This window comes from Amia ocellicauda, chromosome 19 (assembly GCF_036373705.1).
Source record: "Amia ocellicauda isolate fAmiCal2 chromosome 19, fAmiCal2.hap1, whole genome shotgun sequence".
Classification (NCBI taxonomy): Eukaryota; Metazoa; Chordata; class Actinopteri; order Amiiformes; family Amiidae; genus Amia; species Amia ocellicauda.
In genome coordinates this window covers 18,213,633-18,237,841 of record NC_089868.1, presented here as the reverse complement: position 1 = coordinate 18,237,841, position 24,209 = coordinate 18,213,633, and the positions used below count along the sequence as shown (strand labels likewise).

The 24,209-nt window shown below is 37.2% G+C and overlaps 1 protein-coding gene across 1 annotated transcript in view; it reads left to right on the top strand.

Moving 5' to 3' along the window:
- astn1 (astrotactin 1) overlaps positions 1 to 24,209 on the top strand; it is a 218,998-nt gene that overhangs the window by 39,269 nt on the left and 155,520 nt on the right. Inside the window, exons 2-5 of the mRNA XM_066692128.1 lie at positions 2,198 to 2,385; positions 18,063 to 18,456; positions 19,089 to 19,238; positions 24,039 to 24,146. Coding sequence (XP_066548225.1) covers positions 2,198 to 2,385; positions 18,063 to 18,456; positions 19,089 to 19,238; positions 24,039 to 24,146 — 840 coding nt within the window. The remainder of the gene's footprint in view (positions 1 to 2,197; positions 2,386 to 18,062; positions 18,457 to 19,088; positions 19,239 to 24,038; positions 24,147 to 24,209) is intronic.

The following is a 24,209-nucleotide window of genomic DNA, read 5'->3' as shown; positions in this document are numbered from 1 at the left end:
TTTATACAGTCAGACATTATAAGAAATTAGTGTTACTGTATAGGAATTGATTGTATTACTACAAAAAGAGTTTGCAATTTAATTTACATTTACAATTGCAATCGGCAACATCTTATTTTAACTTTATATGCTTTTTTATTTGTAGTGTAAACCTGCTTCCTCGGCGGTCTTTATCTGCATCGTTATGACATAAATTATAAAATCAGATATGTATAATAGATTTTGCGACTATGTCCTGATGTGTTTTTAAAAATGAGGATTGAATTAATGCCTGGCCTGAAACGCTTCCTGTTCAGCATGAGAGAGAAGGAAATGTCTGTTTTTTAGAGCTCTGTATTTCTGCACTCCTCACAGTGTAACAGTAAGAATTTTGTCTTCATAGAAAGATATACAATTCCACAGAGACTATCCATATAACTTCTTAGAGAGCATTATATAGAACTGGGGCGATTTCCACAATTAATCTTTAATTAAAAAACAACCCAAGACATCAGTTTTACCAAAGTGGCACAAAAACTGCTAGGGACTCAAAATTAAAAGAAAAGAAAAATATATATAAGTACAGCCAAAGGCATTGACTTTGGTCCTTTGATGAGTACTTCTAAAGGACCCTTTGCTTATGAAATTGCTGCATACATTGAAAAATTGGAGTCAAATTAATACATCATTTTTCTTTTGGTTAAAAATCAATCACTTTCCTTTTTAATTTGGTATTTAATTGCTGTGGACAAACAAGATGACTGTTTAGAGATTTTACCCTTGTTCACCCTTTAAATAAAAAAAAAGGTATACAGAGTGATTCTGTATAATATCAAATCTATTCTCTTTAAACCATCTAAGAAAATTGATGGTCTTACTCAGAATCAACATAAAGTGAATCATGATTGTGCTGTTAAATCCACATTCAGGATTGTGTATCCTTTTATTGCATTATCAAACCAGAGGTGCTGTTGTGATATTTAAAATCCCGGCAGCTGGAATGGCCTGTTTAGTCAATCATTTGCATCTCTGTGGCCCCACTGAGAAGATTGATTGTTCCATTTATAAAACTGTCTGTTGGAATCTGGCTCTTGGGGTGTCAAGTAAGACACCTACACTGAGGAGCAGGTATTTGCCAGTCATTGTGTCTGCATGAGACCGCTTCAATATCCGATTTACACAGATAGGTTCAAGTTCTCTTCGGAGGGTGGGGTGTTGATGTCTGAACATAGCCTCTGTTGTCTGTCTCTTGTACAGAATTGTGTATTTTCTTAATTAGAATCCTATGGAAATGAACGGCATATACCAAACAAACTGTTACAGGAACTGGCTTTATCTACTGTCTGAATTAAAATACATTCTATCTGTTATAACTTTTAGCGGAATAATTGTTGTTTATTAATCACAGTTCTGTGTCAGTAGTGGTTTTATAATTATGCTATCTGTGACCTTGTTTAAAACACAGCCTTTGTAGCTGAGGTCCTAAGCCATCAATAGTTAACAGTAGTCATTAGGAGGCTGTAGTGAGTAATTGACTCAGTTTGAATGAAGCCAACTAATTATAGACAATAATGATTCAGAAATGGCACCTGACATTTATCATTGCTGTGAAAGGACAGATGTCTATTAAGATCAATATGAAGCTCCTTTACCATATTTTATGATATCCAACAGAAACATTTTAGATTTTTGTAGCACATGATTCAGGATATGTGGTCCTTAGTGGAGAGCAGGATTAGGTCAAGGTAACATCAGTGCTGATCAGGGTCGAACTCTGTTCAGTTCAGGTTGGCTAACCGTGCCATTAGAATCAGTGCTTGCATTTGCCGGTATTATTCCTGCCAACAGAAGACTACAAATGTCCTGTGCCTTAGAAAGGATTTGAGATTAGATTATGTAATTGCATTTCATAAGACCAGCACTAATTTCTGTCCATAACTGCATTTTTTTTTTTTAATTCAGCACCACTGTTAAAGAACAGTTGTTTTTTTGGCAGAATTGAATGCAATTTGACACTTTTATTTCTAAAGACCTAACACACAGGTGGTATAGTCCAATGTCATTTGTATTACGGAGTATGTTTCATGTCTGATTTTATTTGGGAAACATATTAGCAGTGGTAGTGGTGGTAGGTTTACAAAAGAATAAACGAGACTGAGCCAAAGTTATTGCCATTTTAATCATCTCTCCGACTGTGTGTCTCGATTGAACTTCACAGAGATCTCAGGCAACGCCGAGGACATCCCCCTTGTGCGCTGGCGTCAGCAGTGGCTGGAGAACGGGACCCTGCTCTTCCACATCCACCACCAGGATGGCAGCCAGAACCTGCCAGGGATGGCACCCACAGACTACCCTGCCAATGACTCGGCCGAGGAGGAGCTGCGCATCCTGCACATCTCCGTCATGGTACAGAACATCACGTATACATGTACAAGTTATCTCTGATGGCAGTTACAGTTACAAAATAACCGTGGAACAACACATTAAAGATGACCAGCACCGAATCATGGGGTTTCCCTTCAGGCCTTTCTCAGTGCCTGTTATTAAAAAGAGGATAATAATAGAGAATTTGACTCTCAGCCCAAAAAGTTGACGTTAGGTGAGTGATGACCCTCAGAAGGGCCTTTCAGCAGAACCTCAGGAACAGACAGTGAAGTATGGATGCCTATTAAAACAAGATATGATAAAACAATGAAATAAATAAAACAAAAGGACTTATTTCACCACAGGCCTTATATAATGCAAAAAAACAGGTTGAAAGTTCTGCGAGAGTTAGGAAATACGTTCTGTGAACTGATCCTTGGGAGTCAAGGAGAGGGGATTTTACATTTCTCTGCACTGAAGGGGATTGTCAAAGTCAGGCTCATTTCAAACGTACAATGGGGACTAGGACCTCAGGACATCCAGAGATATGGAAATACTGGGCTGAAACATACCTCAGGTAGTTATTGTAAAATGCATGACATGTCATCTGCCTACATGAATTAGAATTTATGGAGGAATAGTCGCGGTTTCGGCCGGTGCGGGGCTGTGTTAATGTTCGCGGCAGTGCTTGCCTTGTCCTCTGTGGTATTTTTATTTTAAAAGCCTTGCGACTGATATTGAGAGGCATTGGCAAAGCAGTCAGAAAATTCAATAAAGCTATTAAAGGCCATCCTAATGGAAGTAATCATGGAGATCTCTTGTGGTTGATACTAGAAAAAGGCATGCCATTAGGTTTACTAAGAGCTATTGGCTGGAAAGGGTTTGGTGTAAGAAAATATTAGTGCTTTTTAATTTGTTCCGTTTTATTTTTAGTGACTTTTTTCTTACATGACAAATGTGGATATTGTGTGATTGAATTTGCAATCTTATTTTAACACAATGAGTGACAATGATGAAGATGCTGATAATAATTAGAATTAGCAGTAGTAGTGATTTATATTTAGAAAAACAGCCTTCAAGAAAAATATTTGAACAGCAACAAAGTATTTATTATAAATAACACAATTGATTTATCAGAAATGACAAGCTAATAATATACAGCATAGATAATATTGGAAGAAATGTTTCCAGATTTAATGCATACAGCATTACATTTTTCATATCGGCGTTAACCTGTTGTCCCTCGATATATCTTTCTTGGCAGCGCGCTCTGGTCGGGCAATTAATATTCCTTGTTTTCTGTTTGTCTGCCTATAATCTCCATTTGGTCTTTATTTGTTCATGTTTCATATTTTATGTCCTTTGGTAAAAACTGCTTTGAAACACAAATGGATATCTGTAGTCCACTATGGTATGGATTATTATGCAGCAATGACAGACCAGCCGACAGATGGTTTCAGCCCCATGTTTGAGGCTCTTGCAGCTTGTGGCGCGGCAGGAGGCAGGAGGCATGGTCTCATAAATCCACCAAGATGTCACATTTCAAGTCTTCACAGCACCAAGGTTGCGAGAAGATGCCAAGCACGGGCAGCACTTTCTCGCACTGGCGCATCTGTCATCAACCCATTTATATCATTCACGAGGAACTGTCAAATGTGTTAAAACGACTGGGCGCAGCTCACTGGGCTGACTTTTATATGAAGATGTGTATGCAAAATAGCCTGTTGTGTAAAAGACTACGTGGGGGTTTCAGCTCTCATGGCAGGCCAGTTAAGAAGAAAACTTGAGGCGGAACCCAGGCAAGACTATCTGACACACAGCCCATCCTTCCCTATAAAATAAGGACACCTATTGCTTTTTGATTGAGACGGAGGTAATGAACCAAATTCATTGCATTTATTCCCCCGGCTTAACTTGATGTTAGCTTTTAATGCTTTGTCTTATAGCAGTTGAAATTGAGTTTAATTAGGTAATGCCTTTATATTTAGTATTAAAAGTTTGCAAATCTTATGGGACTGATGCCTGCTAACTGCTTCCAAATGTTGAAGAATTACAGTACTCTTTATATTTTAACAGCAGCTGGAGTAGAGTCCGTATATACAAACATAATTAGGGCCCTGCATTTTACACAAGCCATTTTTTCGGCTGAACTTCATTCCTCCCAGAGCAGGGTGACTGTGTTGTCTGCTTAATTAAACCAATTATTGATTAATAATCTCCTGATTCCTTTATTCATCTCAATTAGTAATTTTCTTAACTTGGATTGGCACGTTCATTAAGCAGTAACTTTTGACATTTAGTTCATTTATCCCTTTGTTAATATTATTTTTTAGAATGTCTAAATAGATCATTTCAATTTTTCAATTCAACATAATGTGTCAACAAAAGTGATTTACAAAGCAATTGATATCAAATACTGAAACCAGAACATCAATGTTGTAACATATATTACAAAGATAACATAATAAAAATGCAAGGTTGTTCACAGGCAGCACATTAAGTCTCATGAAGAACTGTCGTGTGCATTAAATTGTGCTATTACATTGAAGCCGCGTCAGTTGGTTAAGCCTGCCTTCTTTCTTAGGTTGACATTGCTCTGTAAAAACCTGGCCATAAGAACAGACACTATTTCTTCACAGCATCTAGAAATGGTAACAACTGACAAATATATTTAACCCTCTCATGTTAAAGTTGGAAATAATTCTTCAGCTTTAATCGGAAATATATTCAGAGTCATTCTACTGACATATGATAGTATCTGTCTGTTTCTGATATAAGTTAAGCATGAAACCCTGTTGTCGATTTTTCTGATTGGTCTTGGAAGGTTTTTAAACAGTTTGTTAGTTGCGGTGTCTGTGCTGTGTACCCCATGTGTCACTGCTCAGTATGTATTTATTAATTCTACAACTTCATTACATGTTTGATGGACTCGCTCACTTCATGGCTTTCAAACCACTGTATCAGATCAGTCCCTTGCCAGGCGTTGCAATCAGGGAGTTGAGATTTTCAGCTTTGCACATCTTTAAGCAAATTCAAGATTTCCTGTAACACTACAGTGCCTGGTGCATTTTCTTTTCCACGAATCCTGCATTAAAAGGGATGTATTTGGAGTGAGTTCCTACTAGTAAATAAAAACATTTAAATTATGTATACATTCTATGAAATAATACTGAATAAGACATATTTGTTATTAAGGGATAAATTACTAAATACATGTCCATAGCTGCTGCTGCTTAATCAATGCACCAATCCAGGTTAACATAGTGCCTATTTGAGATGATTTAAGGAATCAGGAGATTATTAATCAATAAATAGTTTAATTAATGAGATTTCATGACCACATGAGAAAGTTGATCATGTAAAGTCCTAGACATAATAAAGACTATAAATTAAACATTACTGCCTAGTACATACTGTAATGAATTAGCAACAAGTACTGGCCGTAGAGAAAAATATATATACACACACAAGGACAATCAGTAGGGATTGGTGAATGCATCATTAATCAGTATTAGTGGTGTTGCTTTAATCAACCCAAGACTTTTTTCTTGGAAATATTAATCACACTAATTTGAAATGCAGATCTCATAAAAGCTTTTTGTGTGGTTGTTTTTTTCCATATGCAAGGTGAAATAATACCTATTAATAAAGCAATATTGAATAAAATGTGCACCTTATTAATATTAAACTCAATGCTTTATGGGTAACAAAGCTAAATAATTTTTTAAAATGTGAATGCATTTGCTCGACAAGTTTTGTTTGTTTTGGTTTTGCTTTGTCCACCGATGACTGTATGACTGTAGAATCAGAGACTATATACAAAGTCACTATTTTGAAAAATTAGCTCAAAGAAGCAATCTGTGTTATTTTATGTTGAAAAGAATACCTCAATTAAATATAAAGACAATTCAAATAAAACTAAAAATGACACATTATTGTAAAAGCAGGCATTTGGTCCATTTATCAGACTCTGCTGGCAATTTTAGAAAAGAAAAGGTAATTGGAGTCATCTGTATGCAAGAGTTATTATTATTATTATTATTATTATTATTATTATTATTATTATTATTATTAACATTATTATTATTACTCTACATATAATGTTGTTTTTCCATAGCTTAAGCATTTTGAAATTAAAGGACATCCGTGGTTGAAGGGAGCAGGTTATTTCTGGGGAGTTTGAGTTTTATTGTTTGCTGTGATTGTTTTCCTTCCAGGGTTTTCTTTCACAGCTTGCTTGTAGCAGGAGAGCAGGGGCACTAAATCCACTAGGCCCGGCTGGGTCCCTGGTCTGCCGCCCAGACCCATCTGCTTACAGTGACTCACAGAGGGGGGTATAAAGTGGCTTTACAGATCGTGGCACTGGATTGTCGAGTTCTGTGCTAACAAAAGATTTTTTAAGTTTTTATGCTGGTTTGTGAAAAGTGTCATACATGTTTTGGTCTCATGGCTACCCCCCCAGATAAATAAGTAATAATAATACCAAAATCTTTTTTTTTTTTTTTTGTCACATTCTGGGTTGTGGATTGTGATGTGTTAAACAATGCAGATGCCGTGGTGTGCACTGCTGTCTTGTCATGTTTACATCCAGATGCTTTAGTCTGGTGCTACCCTTACACAACATGACTAGCTTGCCTTTCAGATCGAGACATTTCCTTGTTTGTAAATCCCTAAAACGTCTAATCCACACTGTTTCAAGTTTAGAAATGACTAACATAAACCGATTTACATTTTTAGCCATATACCACTTGCTGTTTTTCAGATGTTAGCTTGCATTGTATATATAAAAGTACATTTTGTAACGGTCTATGTACAGTATATTTGTAAATCTTCAGGTTTTCTCTGTTTTCCACTTTCATACCAGGTCACCATTGTGTTTAAAATGTTAGGTTTCTTCTCAAGTTTGCCATGGTTGATTTCATAATCCATATGGCAAGAACATGGCATTTATCATACAACGTGCATGTTTGTGCACAATTACTGTGTTTTTATAGGGCAGTAACATCCCCTTAAGCTGTTGCCCATCCTACCTGTCTTTCTTAAATTAATCAATGCCTGTTTCCAACGGATTAATGGCTCAATCGCTCTATTTTGTTTTCCTTGGGATAATATACCTAGAACTTAAAGAGTGATTAAAGTCTTTCACAGTCCCTTCAATTCCCCCATATCTGACGTCATACACTGTGCTATTTTCACTTTCTGCAAACATACAAATGCTCTCTTTTCAGGTGTACAGTCAGTGTTGATAATTTCCTTCTCCATTGGGAATTAGAAGGATTGTGTTTGCGAGAAAACCGACAGCAGCATTAAGAGACGGATACGAGGGGGAGTCGAGGCAATAAAAAAGAAATCAATTTCTTTGGTAGAACCTCCAAATAATAAAACAAAAATAAGTACAAAGAAAACCCCACTTTATTGACACAAGAGTGAATGGAAGTGAAGGCATAGACATTTCATAATGAAAATGTTTTCATCTTTTTTCATTATTACTGTCTTTCTTATCCTTCAGTAAGGTTCCATAATGACACTTAACTTTTTTTGTTGAAGTTGAACAGCTGTTTTTGCTTTAATAGTGCTGACCTCCAAACAGTAATTTAAAACAGTCCATTTGGCCAAGACATATCTCTGATTTTCTCCCCACAGGCTTATTCTTTGTTACCTGGGAAGGAGCTTGACATCTCTGCCATACTGTCAATATATTTTCCTGTCCTTCTGGATCAATATATCAGAATATTGCCAATTTAGCACTTAGAGCTATGAGAGAAAAGTAATATCTCTGATACCACTTCTAAATACCCTGGGGTGGTGTGGGTCGAATGTGACCAATGCCTTAGGGCAAAGTGTTTCTGACATTTTAAAAGGCAAGGAAAGTGTGAGGAATGAATACCTAACAACAAGGCAAAGACTGTAGTGAATTTCACATACTACTATGGACAATAACTTGGCCTGCTAAACAAGATAAATACATTTTGAAAACACTGTAGGCAATTCTGAGGCAGAATACTACTGTGGAATTGAAGATTTAGATATTCTATTGCATATTTACATCACTGTCATTCTAGCCAAACAACAGCTACATAATTCCTCTTGAACTGTTCCTGAGAGACTTTACTTGTGGGCATGAAAAAAGTGGTTATAATTACAATATAATTGATCACAGTGCACTGTAAAGAATGTTTAAAATAGAGAGTTGCATTGCATGGTTACTGGTAAATCAGTGTGTTATAACCAAGGATAAACCTATCAGAGACATTAAGTATGAACTAGTGCTCATAATTGTTCACTTTTCTGCAGGTAGAGATCACCGACTCAATTACAGTTCAGCAGTGGGGAACACAATGCAGGCTGTATTTGATTTCATTTTTCTTTCTGAATACAATCGTTCAGGGTTTCGTGGAAGCAGAAACGTTTACTTTTTATTTTGTTATTAAGACCAAAGGCGCCTCATTTGAGGACGATCTCTTCATCAAGGACAACTCACTGAGGAATGTAGTTTCTCGGAGACCTTGCAGGCACTGCTTTTTCCTCTAATGTGGAAGTTCTGTGTTTGTGGACACAGTCGTATAATTATCTCAGAGGATGTTTGCTATACCTAGTTCTGGCATCACTCGCTGGATATTTCCCTAATGGGCGAAGCTAAAGTTAACATGCAGGAAAAAAATCTGAAGCACCTTTGTACAATAAGTGCCAGTTAATGTGAATGGTTAACTCATAATCAAACAGCCTTAATCTAAAACCCAGTGACTTTTCACCACTAATGTCACTGTTTTATAAAGAAGTCTACAGAGAGAGGATTCCCTCAATCACGTTTTTGTTATGTTGCTGAGTTCAGTACTAATATAGCCGTTAAACTTTCTTTTAATTTGATTTTTTATGTCAAGATTATAGATGTGTATATATTAAAGGGAAGTAATTGAATTATAACTTGTTTTAAAGGTTGAATAACATGTGATTAGTTGTAAAAGAAGCTCAGCAGTCTTCTTAATACTTGGGAGAATTCCTCCGCACCTGTGTTTTTGGTGCTTGTGCTCTTTTGTTAATCCCCTGGGTTTGCTAATCACATTGCATTTTTCAAACAAACAGCGAAAGAAATTGTTTTCAAGGCCGTGCCACAAATCAAAGAGATCTTGTAATCAGGGCTGGCATTTCACTCTTACAGATCTGGATAAATTTACTAGTTGATTTAGAGGGGAGGGTGGGGGGGAGGAGATTTTTATTGAGAGGGTTATTTCATGTTTATGCACCATACCATTATACCTGACATGAATCCTTAAACACCTTTGTTCTTAGTTTTGTATAAGAAAAATATGTATTCTTTCTTATCACCTCTGTGCTTGAGCTGATTTCGTACTCACCTGTCTTATGATTGAGAAGTTCAGACATTTAGCATATTAAGTGCATATCCTCCTTTCAAAGTCATTTCCACTCAATCAATCAGTTTTCTCCAGGGAAAAGTTGTCTTTAGAAAAGCAGATTTTCAGTGTCTCTGATTCATATGTGGATTTTGAACATTAGCATATATCAAGGTTTTCGGTGTGTTTTATTCTGCCGGAGAACATATGCATAGTTTTGATACAGCAGTTGAGCGTACACTTAAATCAAAGCTTCTTCTGAATTTCAATTTTTATGATTTCGCCAAATTTGAATGACATGATTGTCACACAATGTACACCATTCAAGAAAATTGTTATAATACAGATCTCTTTTCCATAGATAAAGAGCAATTGTGGACTAAAGCAAGGACTTCAATTTAAACAGGTTGTCCTCACAAGCCACCTGAGAATGAATCTCCTGCAAGGTTAATGTCAGCTGTAGGGGAAATCAAATATGAACAGCCAGCTTTTTCCATAGTATTTCAGTTAAACAAGTCACTGTAAGGGGGAGGCACTTGCTAAAATAGTTTATTGAACAGAACTGGCTTTTTTTCTAATCTGAAGGTCTTTTACAGAAATTGTACATCATTAATATAGTCCGTGATATTGTTTCTTCATGGGTCTTTTCTCGCACATAATAAAAAGAATATAGAAACAAGCATCAAGTTTGTTTTTGTTGTAATCCTTATACAATGTAAGCACATCTGTGTCTCATTCTGTTTACTCCCGATTTTGCTATGGGAATAAAATATATACATTTGATATATTTTTCAAAACAAAATCCCCCAATGATGAAATAAATAAGGTGATGTACGACTTTGAGCTGCGAAGAAATGATTTAGCTGGGGATTGCGATTGTTGTGCAGAATGAAAAAGTTTGACTATCTGTGCTCAACTTGCTGATTTGATTGGCACCGTGGCTTCTTGACAGCTGCCGTCTCCATCGCTGTAGTGCCCTTAACTTCTGTCATCGGGGAGTCATGAAGCGAGTGTGGAATATGGGTAGTTGTTTGAGTGGGAATATGTGGACAAGCTTTTGAATGAGGCCCAACGCAGCCACAGTGGCTAAGAATATGATTACACGATATATAAACATCGCTCATGAAATATTAAGTCGAGGAGGTGCCGAATGCTCCCGTAATCCACTTGTGTTTGTTTGGAAACATTTCCTCTCATCTCTGTAATAATGTGTGGGCGGGCATGGTCTTCTGGGTCTGGATACAGACACAGGCCAGAATCATAGCCCTAGTTCAAAAACCAAAGCTCCCCAATGAATTCTCTCCTGCTCTCCTGCTCCCTCGTTCTCTCTCTCTCTCTCCCACATTGTTTCGGCCCATTTATTATCTCCCCTATGGCCCTTATGTGATCACCCTATCAGTCGCCATTATAGACTGAGGTGAGGTAGACAATATGCGGTATCCAAGGCTTCTGGGAAATGTTGGCAAGTCCCAGACTACACAGAGACCCATGTGGTACTCCGCTAATAATCTCACCCCAGTTTGAGTGTTCTCTGTCCTCATGAGGAAACTGTTTTATTGTATACTATCCCATTTTAAATCCGTGCGCTCACATTACCTTGGATTCCTTTGACTTTCAATGTGAGAATCAATCTTTTGTGTAGGACTTAATCAAAAGCATTCTGAAAATCAAAATGCAATACCATCTGCTCTAGTAGTGTCTATAGTCACAGTTGATAGTTCAAAGAAGTATTGTATGCTAGTGAAAGAATATTTATTCTAGACTACCTATAACATTTCGAATTCGTATTAACTTTTCCTTCAATTTACCATTAATTGACCCAAGACTATTTGGTCTTAGATTCCCGAGTAATACATTTGCAGTTCTTTAGTCAGTTGGTACAAAAATACAATTTCAAAATGTACATTAATTCAAGCTATTTGCAGTATGATTTATAATTTCAAATGCAGGTTAAAGATTAATATTCGTCTGTATTTTAACAAATGGGTTGATATCAAAAGCTCATACTGTGATGCTCAAAGAGAAAGAAATATATTGCATTAAACTGCTGGCAAGAGAAATACAGTACATTTTCTTTCTTAATAACCTTGATTTAATGGATTTCCACAGACTTCTTTTTAATTAAAAAAAATATTTTTTTTGCTGATAAGAATGTAAAAAGTGTTATCCAGTGAATATTTAAAACCTGTCCCAGTGGTCTCCGATAAGCCAATGAATCTCTGTAGATATTAAGAAATATATTAAATATTGATTACAGTTTTAAAGAGTGACTAGTAGTTTAATTTCTTTTTAGAAAATGAAACTTAAAATAAATATGCATTACATTATATTTGTATAACCTGAATTTCAGATAGTGTTGTTGTGTGTGTGATGTCTGATAAAAGTAAACTGCAACAGCAATAAGCAAAACAATTGAATGTGTTACTGCTGTGTGTTAGGAATTTTTCACCACTGGTTTTCAAACATTGTTTTTTCAAATCAACCTTTTTATTTGCATATAACATGCAATTGAAAAGAAAGTGATTGAAGTTAGTTTTCTTTTTAAATGCTTGGCAGAAACTTAACAAGCTGTACAGTGTCTGTCAAATAGACCAGATGAGTCAACATTACAAAGGAAAATGGAAAAAAAAGAAAGAGGGACTGCAGATTTATTTTGTAATAGTGCACGATTGATTTCATTATTTTGGACAGCAGTGTTTGTAACTTCCATGATGAAAAAATTAGGATTGAATGGTTCAGTATTTTTCATGCTGAGGACATTAGAACTTCTTCACAGTAGGGCTGTTGGCTTTCGTGGGAGAACTGTGCTTATAGTGGCTTTAACGAGTATTTATACACCAGGGGTTAAAACACATATTGGAACCACTGTGAAGATGTACCGAATACGTTTGATGGAAAAATAATATCTCAGAAACAGGGATGATGGAAATTGTTCTGTGACTTGTGCATAAGATGTGTATAGTATCCAATTAATCTGTGTACATGTCTGCATAGGAGCTGCACTATAGGTGTATGTATTAAATAATCAAATTAACCTGGTATACATTAATGTTCAAGGTGGCTGTATAGAGTTTCAGGAGATTGATGCAGCTCTAGAAAGATGAAACACTTAAAAATTCATGGTCAATGGCCTTTTAATCACATAAGCTAGTTTTTATTATTGAATGAACACTAAGCATTGATTTTTGCTAAAAAATATTTATATTACATTGTAGAAATTATATGTGTTTTCCGTTTTTGTCTTTGCCAGCATGCTGTGGCCAGAGCGAAATCAATACGCCAATATGATTTCCGCCGCTTACACTGCGAGTCCTAAATAATTATTTCATTTTTTGAATACTTAAAGCATCCACACACTTGATCAATGCAGTCCTGAATATGAATTTGAAAGCTCATGAATTGGAAAATGGAGAGAGAGAGAGAGAGAGAGCGAGAACGGCCTAACAAAAGAAGGAATAACAACCAGCTGAAAGTGCTCATTGTCACGTATTTGTCTATTTGTTTGTTTGTCATAATCGTCTACCTCAAATGGAGTAGTGAGTGCTTGCATGCACTTTCCTTGACCATAAGTTGTTTGCTATAATGTATGTTTTTTTCCATAGCTGTTCTTTGAAGCTCAGTTGTCTGTTGTATAGTCCTTGCACTGTCATGTACTCAACTGGATTTTACACAGTATTTGTGCCCTGTGTGAATCCCGCCAGGCCTGGGTTAGGTTCAGCTTTGTTTTTCTTGGAATACAAGAAGTATGACAGACTCTAATGCATACGTTAAATCATTTTAAGGAGATCAATGTATTCTAATGGAAAATAAAAGTTAATTCATTTTACAGGGTATGTAAACAGGTTAAATGAACATACATTTTGTGAATCTGGCTCCACTCTCTAGTAGTTGATACTAATGATGCTATCTCCATGTTTCCTGGCAATGTCAGCTTTAACCAACTCGAATTTATCTTTGTGCAGCTAAAACCTGCTGTCAAAGACACTGCTAGCACTAGTAGGTTCACTTCTAAGACAGCTCAATATATTAGTCTACTCCCAATTCCATTATTTGTCATTTAATTTAATTTGATTACACTTGTCTTTGCTCAGACTAAATTACCTTGAATTTAATCAAATGTTATTTGCCATCTCTTCATCTGAAATGTGATGGATTTAAAATTAGACCTGGCATTGAACTAACTGCTGCCTATATTTGATCTGATTGTTTAGGACTTTAAATGCACACTGCTTACTTATTCCTTATAGTTTTTTTAAAACATTTTGTGTTCAGGTATGTATGCGTGTGTGCATTCAATGATGCCAAGAAGTGCTGGTATACTGTCCTGTTGTCTTCAGAGATTAATAATGAACATATGATTGCTGTCCCCAAGTCAGCACTGTTTATTCTGAGCTCAGAAAGGCATAGCTCATTAAAATCAATCTAAAAACTATACACTCACCTAAAGGATTATTAGGAACACCATACTAATACTGTGTTTGACCCCCTTTCGCCTTCAGAACTGCCTTAATTCTTCGTGGCATTGATTCAACAAGGTGCTGAAAGCATTCTTTAGAAATGTTGGCCCATATTGATAGGATAGCATCTTGCAGTTGATGGAGATTTGTGGGATGCACATCCAGGGCACGAAGCTCCCATTCCACCACATCCCAAAGATGCTCAATTGGGTTGAGATCTGGTGACTGTGGGGGCCAGTTTAGTACAGTGAACTCATTGTCATGTTCAAGAAACCAATTTGAAATGAATCGACCTTTGTGACATGGTGCATTATCCTGCTGGAAGTAGCCATCAGAGGATGGGTACATGGTGGTCATAAAGGGATGGACATGGTCAGAAACAATGCTCAGGTAGGCCGTGGCATTTAAAGGGGCCTAAAGTGTGCCAAGAAAACATCCCCCACACCATTACACCACCACCACCAGCCTGCACAGTGGTAACAAGGCATGATGGATCCATGTTCTCATTCTGTTTACGCCAAATTCTGACTCTACCATCTGAATGTCTCAACAGAAATCGAGACTCATCAGACCAGGCAACATTTTTCCAGTCTTCAACTGTCCAAATTTGGTGAGCTTGTGCAAATTGTAGCCTCTTTTTCCTATTTGTAGTGGAGATGAGTGGTACCCGGTGGGGTCTTCTGCTGTTGTAGCCCATCCGCCTCAAGGTTGTACGTGTTGTGGCTTCACAAATGCTTTGCTGCATACCTCGGTTGTAACGAGTGGTTATTTCAGTCAAAGTTGCTCTTCTATCAGCTTGAATCAGTCGGCCCATTCTCCTCTGACCTCTAGCATCAACAAGGCATTTTCGCCCACAGGACTGCCGCATACTGGATGTTTTTCCCTTTTCACACCATTCTTTGTAAACCCTAGAAATGGTTGTGCGTGAAAATCCCAGTAACTGAGCAGATTGTGAAATACTCAGACCGGCCCGTCTGGCACCAACAACCATGCCACGCTCAAAATTGCTTAAATCACCTTTCTTTCCCATTCAGACATTCAGTTTGGAGTTCAGGAGATTGTCTTGACCAGGACCACACCCCTAAATGCATTGAAGCAACTGCCATGTGATTGGTTGGTTAGATAATTGCATTAATGAGAAATTGAACAGGTGTTCCTAATAATCGTTTAGGTGAGTGTAATTTACAATGTGTTCCATGTTTCCAAAAATACTTCTTGCACATAATTTAAATTCCCAAGAGCTGGACTGCCTATACAGTATTTGAACTCCTTATTTAGTAAATAAATATATTTGATCAACCTACACTTTTTAAACAGATACTTGTATTATTTCTGTCAAACAGTATTAAAGTTTCTAGTTGAATACACCCTGCTCAGACAAGCTGTGGCAATATTATTTTGCAACTCCATGTCTGTCAGTCTCTCTGTCTTGTCTCCTCAGTGCAGTGAAAACTAGGCGGTGAGAAGTATAGAGAGAATTGCAACCTCAATGTGCCTCAAAGTATGCTTAACAATATGGCTTTCATAGGTGAAATTTTAGTTTACATATATTATTTAAGAAAGAAACATTCACATCCAACAAGTAGAAAAGACGTCCCCTCTAATTCCCTTCTTGGATTCCTCCCAACTCTGTGTTTCTAAGATACTGCTCTATCTTCACATTGCAAATGTCAGGTATTTTGAATAGCTCCTCAAATCTCTGTGTACGGCACACATTGAAATCATTAAAGCACCCTTAGTGCAATAATAACATTATTTCCATCCTTGCCTAAGTGGATTAGAGGTAAGAATCCAGGTTTCCTCTGATGTTTTGTTGGCTTTTATTATACATGAAGAGCAAGCAGGATGATACGACTCATATTGCACTACAGCCTAAATTTTTTATGTAAGCCTTTTTGAAGCTTTTACTTTCAGTTAAATATCGATTAACATGGTATATGATTTACAGCTGAATTGTGTGTGTGCGTGTGCTTGTGCGTGCGTGTGTGTGTGTGTGTTTGTGCGTGTGTGTGTGTGTGTGTGTGTATGTGCATGTGTGTGTGTGTGCGTGTGTGCATGTGTGTGTGTGTGTGTGTGTGTATTTAACTTTCAAAAGTTAAATTCAGGATTGCTAAAAATGCATTTCACTGATGCAAATCATTTAGTCAGAGTCTGGGGGTAACCTTTTTCATTCAGATAACCCATATCTTATCTGTGTGTCACAGTACAATGTGTGGCCTAAGAAATAATTCAACCACTGGATTAAAGTGTAATATATTAGCATTGCATGATAAAACCTTTTTTCCTGTTACGTAGCATATTTTACAAAACTGGATGTGGGTTTTTAGTTTGGAAAAATACAATATTTAGATTTTTCTTTTGTAGTCTACATCTGATGCATATTACATAATTCCCTCATGATAACTAAGTAAATTACTTTGCTATGGAAAAAAAACATCTGAAAATTTAATTTGAACTACTGTAATTTCATAATTATACAGTACATCCTGTCAAGTAATTCCATGTACAGGTATTCTAATTTTGTGCAATGTATTGATTGTATATATTTTTTCAAATTCATGTGGATCTGTCATTCTAACAGAGAGCATTGCAAGTCCAACCGTGAGAGAGTGGGATCAAACACAGGCTGTACCGCTTAACAGCTGTTGCAGGGCAGCATTCTTTGATGGCACAGATCTAGGGGTGGGTAGGGTACAGTTGTACAGATGATACAGTGTTGCTAGTGAGGTGCATACAAGACTGAGTTGAAACTGGAAGCTATGCCTCACTCATAGATACTTCAACTGTGCAGTTTCCTTGTTACAAATGTGCTTTATTTGCAAATCCAGAGGCTTTCTGGATGTATTGGGCTAAACTGGGACTTCTAAGGTGATGCAGCATGTCTTATTTTCTCTAACAACAGGCTAGAATAAGATGCACAAGGCTACACCTTGTAATAAGATCAGCGAAAACTGTAATATGTTTTTATAACACTAAACTATGAAAATCTACATAAAAGTATTACAAAATGCAATGCGAGAGTATTCCATAATACTGTGGTGTTCTCTGTTGTTCTTGAATATGCAGATTAGGTTAACAACAAAGGAAAATTGCCTTTAGAATAAGCTATTCAAACTTTATGTTGATGAGAACAGATAAAGTGCTTTTATCAACAGACTTAGAAGTCATTCAGAGTGTTTGGTCGGGAGTTTTCCCATTATCCAGTATGAAAAACAACCCTAATAATGATGAATGGTTAAATCACCAGCCATACATTCTAGTGTAGGCCTTGTCATCGCAAGGCTCATAAAAATTAATGAGACCCATAAGCAGGGATTTACAATAATTACATGTGGCATAATGATCAGATACAATTTAGAGAGTACTTCAGTTTGTCACAAGATATAAAGGCATCTTCTTCCAAAGTGAAGGAAATGCAGTGTGGTTCAGGATAGACTTTACCTGTTATTGCTTATTGTTTTAAGATGCTTGTTGTAGTTTTAGTAAGGTTATAGAACAAAATGATACTACCGGGATATGTGTTTGTAAAAACAAACAAACAAATAAACAAGTAGTGGGCAGATAAATGCAGCATAATGTTTGTTGTATTTATTTATTTAGTATTTTACAGTATGTATTATTTCTGTTGTGTTTGTTAAAACTTTTTTTGTTTAAAAATGATTGCATCAGATACTAAGCAGATCTACAAGACAAGATCAGACATTTTGTTCAAAAACATTGGCATGTTATGTCCTTTAACTAACAACGCCGTCCAAATTAAGTGTCAGTTTAAGTGCTGTCGTTGTCTGGGCCAAGAATGATGACATGTACACAAGTGTCATTTTGTGGTATGATCCAATTGACCCATGAGGGATTTCTGAATGTGAACTAAAGGGTCTACAAAGGCATGACTTGCTCTTCTCTTCTGCAGGGCGGGATGATCGCTTTGCTGCTGTCCATCCTGTGTCTGGTCTTGATCCTTTACACCCGTCGCCGCTGGTGTAAGCGCCGCCGTGTCCCCCAGCCCCAGAAGAGCGCCAGCGCCGAGGCTGCCAACGAAATCCACTACATACCCTCCGTGCTGATGGGCGGCCAGGCCCGAGAGAGCCTGCGCAACTCCCGGGCCCAGGGCCACAACTCCAGCGGCACCCTCAGCATCCGAGAGACGCCCATCCTGGATGGCTATGAATATGACATCACTGACCTGCGCCACCACCTGCAGCGAGAGTGCATGAATGGGGGAGAGGACTTCACGAGCCAGGTCACTCGAACCCTGGAGTCCCTGCAGGGCTGCAATGACAAATCCAGCATGGACCTCACGCCTGGTATGTAGAAACACAACACACAGACCACAAGAGCAACCTTATACCGACTGCCACTGTATGCTTTCAATGTATTTTGCTTGTGTAGTAGGTCTTAAGAAGCATTGATAAAAATACACTTTGAAATCCAGATTGTGGAAAAAAAAGAAAGGTTTTATCCTTGAAATGTAATTGTATGCCCTCAGGAGCTGTACCATTTAAAGCATCCGAATGCTTAGGTAAAGGAATATACTTTAATGAAACGAGGTTCACTAGATAAACAATTAAAAATGTATTTATTATGATTATTTAATTATAGAACTGAATTATTAATGTCATGGACGATTAACCCATTTTACAATACAAAAGTAATTGACCCATATTATGTATTATTTTCTTTTGTGAGAGAAAAAAACATCAGCTCCTCATTGTGCCAATTATTTTTACTTTTTAACAGTGTGACATACTGTAATGTGTTCATTTAATGGATGGATTAGTCGTACGTATTCACCACAACCAGCAAATGCCTTGGTTCTTCATATTGTGGTTCTATAGTAAATTATATTAACAAATATACGTTTATAAACCCATAATGTTGATTCCTTCACAACTTGTGGAAAGCTTCTCCAATCCTAATTGTCTTTCTGTTCCATCAGGGAGTGACAACACCAAACTGTCCCTAATGAGCAAGTACAAGGATAACATCATCGCCACCAGTCCTGTAGACACCAATCACCAGCAAACAACTCTCCTCCCTCACAACACCTCCAGTAATCAGCGTAAACGCCTGTCTAACAAAACGAGAGGCGAGTCATCTGTTTCCATTTATAATTGCATTTTTCCCCCCTCTTGAATCGTGCACTGTAAAATGCATGACATGTAATCGAAACTATGGTCTCAAAAGCAGTGTAAAATGCAACGTGTCATTAGTACAGGCCAGCTTGCTCAGTATTTGTATTTAGGAGGTTTCACCACAGGAATTAAGGGCTTCTTTATCACTTGTTCCCCCCCATTTTTACCAGACCTGGTGCTCGCTGGCTATTATGTGCTAGCTATTGTGCAGAACCACTCTTTTACTTTCCAGTTATCCATACAAAAGGCTGCAATTCTATGCTAGGGATCGACATAAAGGTTGATTTTTATGCTGTTTAGTGCACTTCAGAACTTGTGGAATGAACAGAATGTGTACCATTTTAAAGAGCGTGTGGAAAGGGGATATAATAAATGCTTGCATATTAACTGCCTTGTTATTTGGCTTGGATCCCAGTACACTGCTTCTGTTACAATACTAGTGTGTGTACAGTGTCCTGGTATCATTTGGAAAAGTACAGGTTTGGAAATTAAGGCGGCATGAGTCTTTATTTTTAACGAGATCGAGCTTTAAACAGTAGGTACAGAACAGAGTGTCTTTGCTTGCTGTAAAAATGCCCATTATTTCTTCGGCCCAGAAGAATTTTACTTTGCTTTCTGACCTTGGAAAAAAGCCTTTCTGTTAGGTGACGTTGCTTTGCACTATAATGAACACTTAAATCACCGCTGGTTTAAAAAACACACATAAGAATACAACATTTCTGTATCAATAATAGAGTTTTGTGTGAAGAACGCAGGCCATACATGGAAGGCAATATGCAGAAAGACACAGATCATACTTGGTATTCCAGGAGGAGGGAGACAACCGCAAGATGAATGAGTAGATCAGTTTGTGAGCACAAATACTAGATTCAATCTTTTTCTTTTTAATTCTATAGCAAACTAAAAGCAGTTGCTGTCTTGAAAATGATCCATCCATTTTTCTCTTTCTTCTGTTTTTCTGTCTCTCATTGTTATAAACATGCGTTGGTCTCCTGCTTTCTAAACACAATCTTTCACCCCCCAAGGCAGGTATGAAATGGAGATTGCCAACCTTTAGCTTCAGAATTGAACATACAATATTAACATATTTTCTTCTCATTCAATTAACATTGTTTATTTACAGAAGACAAAAAAAATAAAAAATGATGTTTAAGTTGATGCATTTATTTGTGTTCAATACTGCCCAAAGTCACCAATTTAATTATTGGCGTATTTATTTCAAACATGCCATTTGTTTTGTGGATTTATTGATTGATGATTTAGAGAAACCGATCAAACATGTAGAGCTGTTTTATAGTGAGACCGGACAGGTAATTGGAAGAATGCAGGATTGGAGAGTCAGATAAATAAAATCCTATTTACAGCTGCATAACAACGTAGGCAAAGCATCATGGCTGGAAAAACAACAACGCAAAACAAGATATGTTTGTGGAAATCACACCAGCTGGAGATAGATGCACTGGAGCAGAACTCTTTCCTCAGAAGAGGGCTGCGGAGCTTTTCATACAACCATAGTAGTTCTGTTATAAATTACCTAATCTTAATTAGCCACATGGGTGTTTGAAGAACTTGTTAATGTGAATAGAATTCCCCCCACTTATTCAGATGGTTTTCAATCCCACACTGCCGAGTCCTTAACTGGGTACTCAATCTGTCACAACAGCAGCTGGACAAGAATAAGCAGCAAAGAGGCATAACTAAAGTCTGTTATGCTGAAACGGTGATATATTACTGAAAGGGAACAAGTATTTGCTCTTGTAATTCAGGGTTGTTTCGTGTGACAGTATAGCTTGTGGGCTTTATGTATAATGATATGACTGTGACTTTCCACGGAAGGCTATTCCAGGAAGATCCAGTCTTCTTGAACACAGTGAAGACAATGAAATGGTTACTAACATGTCTTTAGCAAACCAATTTCCACTGCTTAGTGTCCCACATTTCTACAAACTTATAAAAAAGTGTAATATCACATATCCTGTCACATACCTTAATGTATGCTTTTTTGACAAGCATTTCTATCTTACATATTTTTGTATCAAGTGTCTGCCTCCCAGAAAATATCTAGTGCATATATAATGTTGCAGATATGTGTTATGTTTTAAAAAGTCTCTGTCCAGTTATTGTATCCTGCCCAGAACGGCAGCAGATGCAGAATTATTTCATAATCCTCAACTTTCAGTCCTTGGGCCCACAGAACTTTGTTGTAAAAGACTTCTGTTCTCACACTGTGGGTTGAATTCCAATAGACGCTTCATGTGTTGAATATTTAAAAGAGCTTATATTTTTTCCCTCTTTTCCACGGGGATTTGCACTTTTCAGCCCTTTCCTAATTGTTGAAGCAAGTGTGTCATCTGTGTCTGGTGCAGAAAGGTATTCTGCTAATTTCTTTGAAGATTCGCTTTTGTTCTTCTTTATAATTCTGATCTAAACATATATTCTCTTTTTTGTCCAGTGCTTTCAGTCGCGCTTTTCTCTTTAGTTCTAGACACCACCTGTTGTTAAACAGTGTTTTGAAGAATTGATGGTATTTTTCAGTCCTTTTGCAACAGCTGCTCTCTTAACCTATGTCCATAGACACCTAAACAAAACTATGAAGGTCTAATAATGAGTATGAAGGGCTGAACTGATACAAACTGAGACAGGGACTAATATGGTGATTTATTATACAGTACTCATGCAGAAAAAAAAACCCTCCTATTTTAGTCTACCGAAATGTATTAACGGGTCCCTCTCCAAACTAATATTGAACACAAGCACAATACAACACACTCAGATGTATAATCCAAAGCAAATCCAAGTTCCTAAAGCAAAGTACGTTACCTTATCCAATTCTTGTCTCTGTCTACTCCCACGCGCTGTAAAGTGGGTGGCTGCCCGTTTTATCGATGGGGGAGCCCACTAACAGGAAAGCAGCGGATCAGTTAATCCGTTAATTCACCTCCCCCGGGGTCCGAGGTCTCTCCGTCTCTCGCTCCACACAGCATCTCTCTCTCTCTCTGTAAATTTTGTATACCTTCATCGAGACATCGAGGCGTGAAACGTAACTTAATCCAAACCCCATTACTGCTAATTAAAAATCTAATGAAAAAACAGAAAAACAGAATGCGAACACTTGCAGATTGAATATTTTAGGATCCCTATGGTAATCACGAACAACTGATGAAAGTTGATTATGATTTACTTGTTGTTCTATTTTGCATAAATATATGCATGATCTTGCAATACAGGAATCTGTGTGGAAAATTGGCAGGGTAGTCGCCACATTAAGTTATTTTGCGGACCATTTGTTCTTTCCAAACTTTTTATGTGGGAGTTGATACAAAAAATGTGTTAGTTTTTATGCCTGTGGTGATCCAAAAAGATTTGATTGTGTTTTTCAATGACAGCAGTGCCAGCAGAGAAAATGACAACAAACAAACACGACAGTTTAAAGAATGTTTGATGAATAAATAATACTGTAGAAAAACTATTCTTAGCATTGCAAATAAGATGCAGTTCTTACCAATTTTTCTAAAAGATTTGAACAGGGCCCCAATGCAGTGAGATGGGATGTTTTATAGCATGTCTTGCAGAATATGTTTTTATTAGGGTGATGATGATTTGTGTAACTTATTATTTTGATAATGTTCTGAATGTTGAAAGGTGCTTAAAGTGCTATACATGCTACCTATACACTATAGCAAAAGTGCTTAAAAAACATTATTATATGAACCATGCGTGTTCCCCTTTAAGTCATTTGAGAATGCATCTGTTCACTTATTGAAAATGGATCTAATATTTTTTGAGAAATCGACTTTGAGTCTGACCTAGTATTATTATGTGTGTTACCTGGGCTTTTTGCTTTATCTGAGATAATGAAACAATTTGTCCTAAGCTCTTTAGATCCAACACAGGCACTTTGGCTTTATGGTTTGTGACAGAGAGCAACACTCTTTTGGCTTATCTTGTTATTATACTGCAACTAATTAGTCCCTAAAGAAGCAGCCTATTTTCCACTGTAAAGGTGGCTCTTGTATTTATTTTCTGCTTTATCTCACTATTTATCCAAGGCACTGAACTGAATGGTCCATTTAATGGTATTTCTTGTTTATTTAAATATATGGATATGATTTCTTACAGAAGGCTGATGGAACCCTCATTAAATAATCATAAAACAACCCAAAACTAATTGATGTCAACAAACTTACATAATATGCATTTTAAGAAGAAAATATTCAACTAAAACATGGTTTATATTTAGAGTAAAAATGAAATCATGATGAATTATGTGTCTATCAAAAAATCAACTACATATCATTTGTATGCTGCCATTCATAAGTACATAAATATGTTGTCCTTTAGTGTAGAAAGGAATTGATCACGTGGCTGCCAGGGTTTGTTTTCATAAGATGCGGTGGCTGGGGGCTTCTGCGTGTCCTTCCTCCCAGATGTATGCTGTGTAAATCAGTTTTGTGGAAAAACCTGAGAGAAATAACTTGGCAATTCCCAATTATACAAAACAGCCACAAGCCTTTACTGGTTGAATGGCCTATTTTCATTTTGAACAAGTTGCAGGGTTCAGCTGCACCATTGAGAGCTGTGTGTGTCTGAGCTCGTTGTCTGTACCACATCAACAGGACATATTTGACACATCAAAACGTATTTGCTGTATTGAAACTGAGTGGGGTTTGCAATAGAATGCTTAGCTTTATTTGTGTATTTATTTATTTCTACAATTTTGGCTTCTTATTTGGGCTTTTGCATTCGTTTTGTAGCAGGTTCTGCTTTCTTGAACCCAGAAGGAGACTCGGGCACGGAGGCCGACAGTGAGCCTCAGTTGACCTTTTACACCGACCCGTCCCGAAGCAGGCGCCGGAGCCGAGGTATGAGGAATGGTAATGTCACCTCTCCGCAGGGTTCAGGGGGTCCACAGCAGATAAACAGCT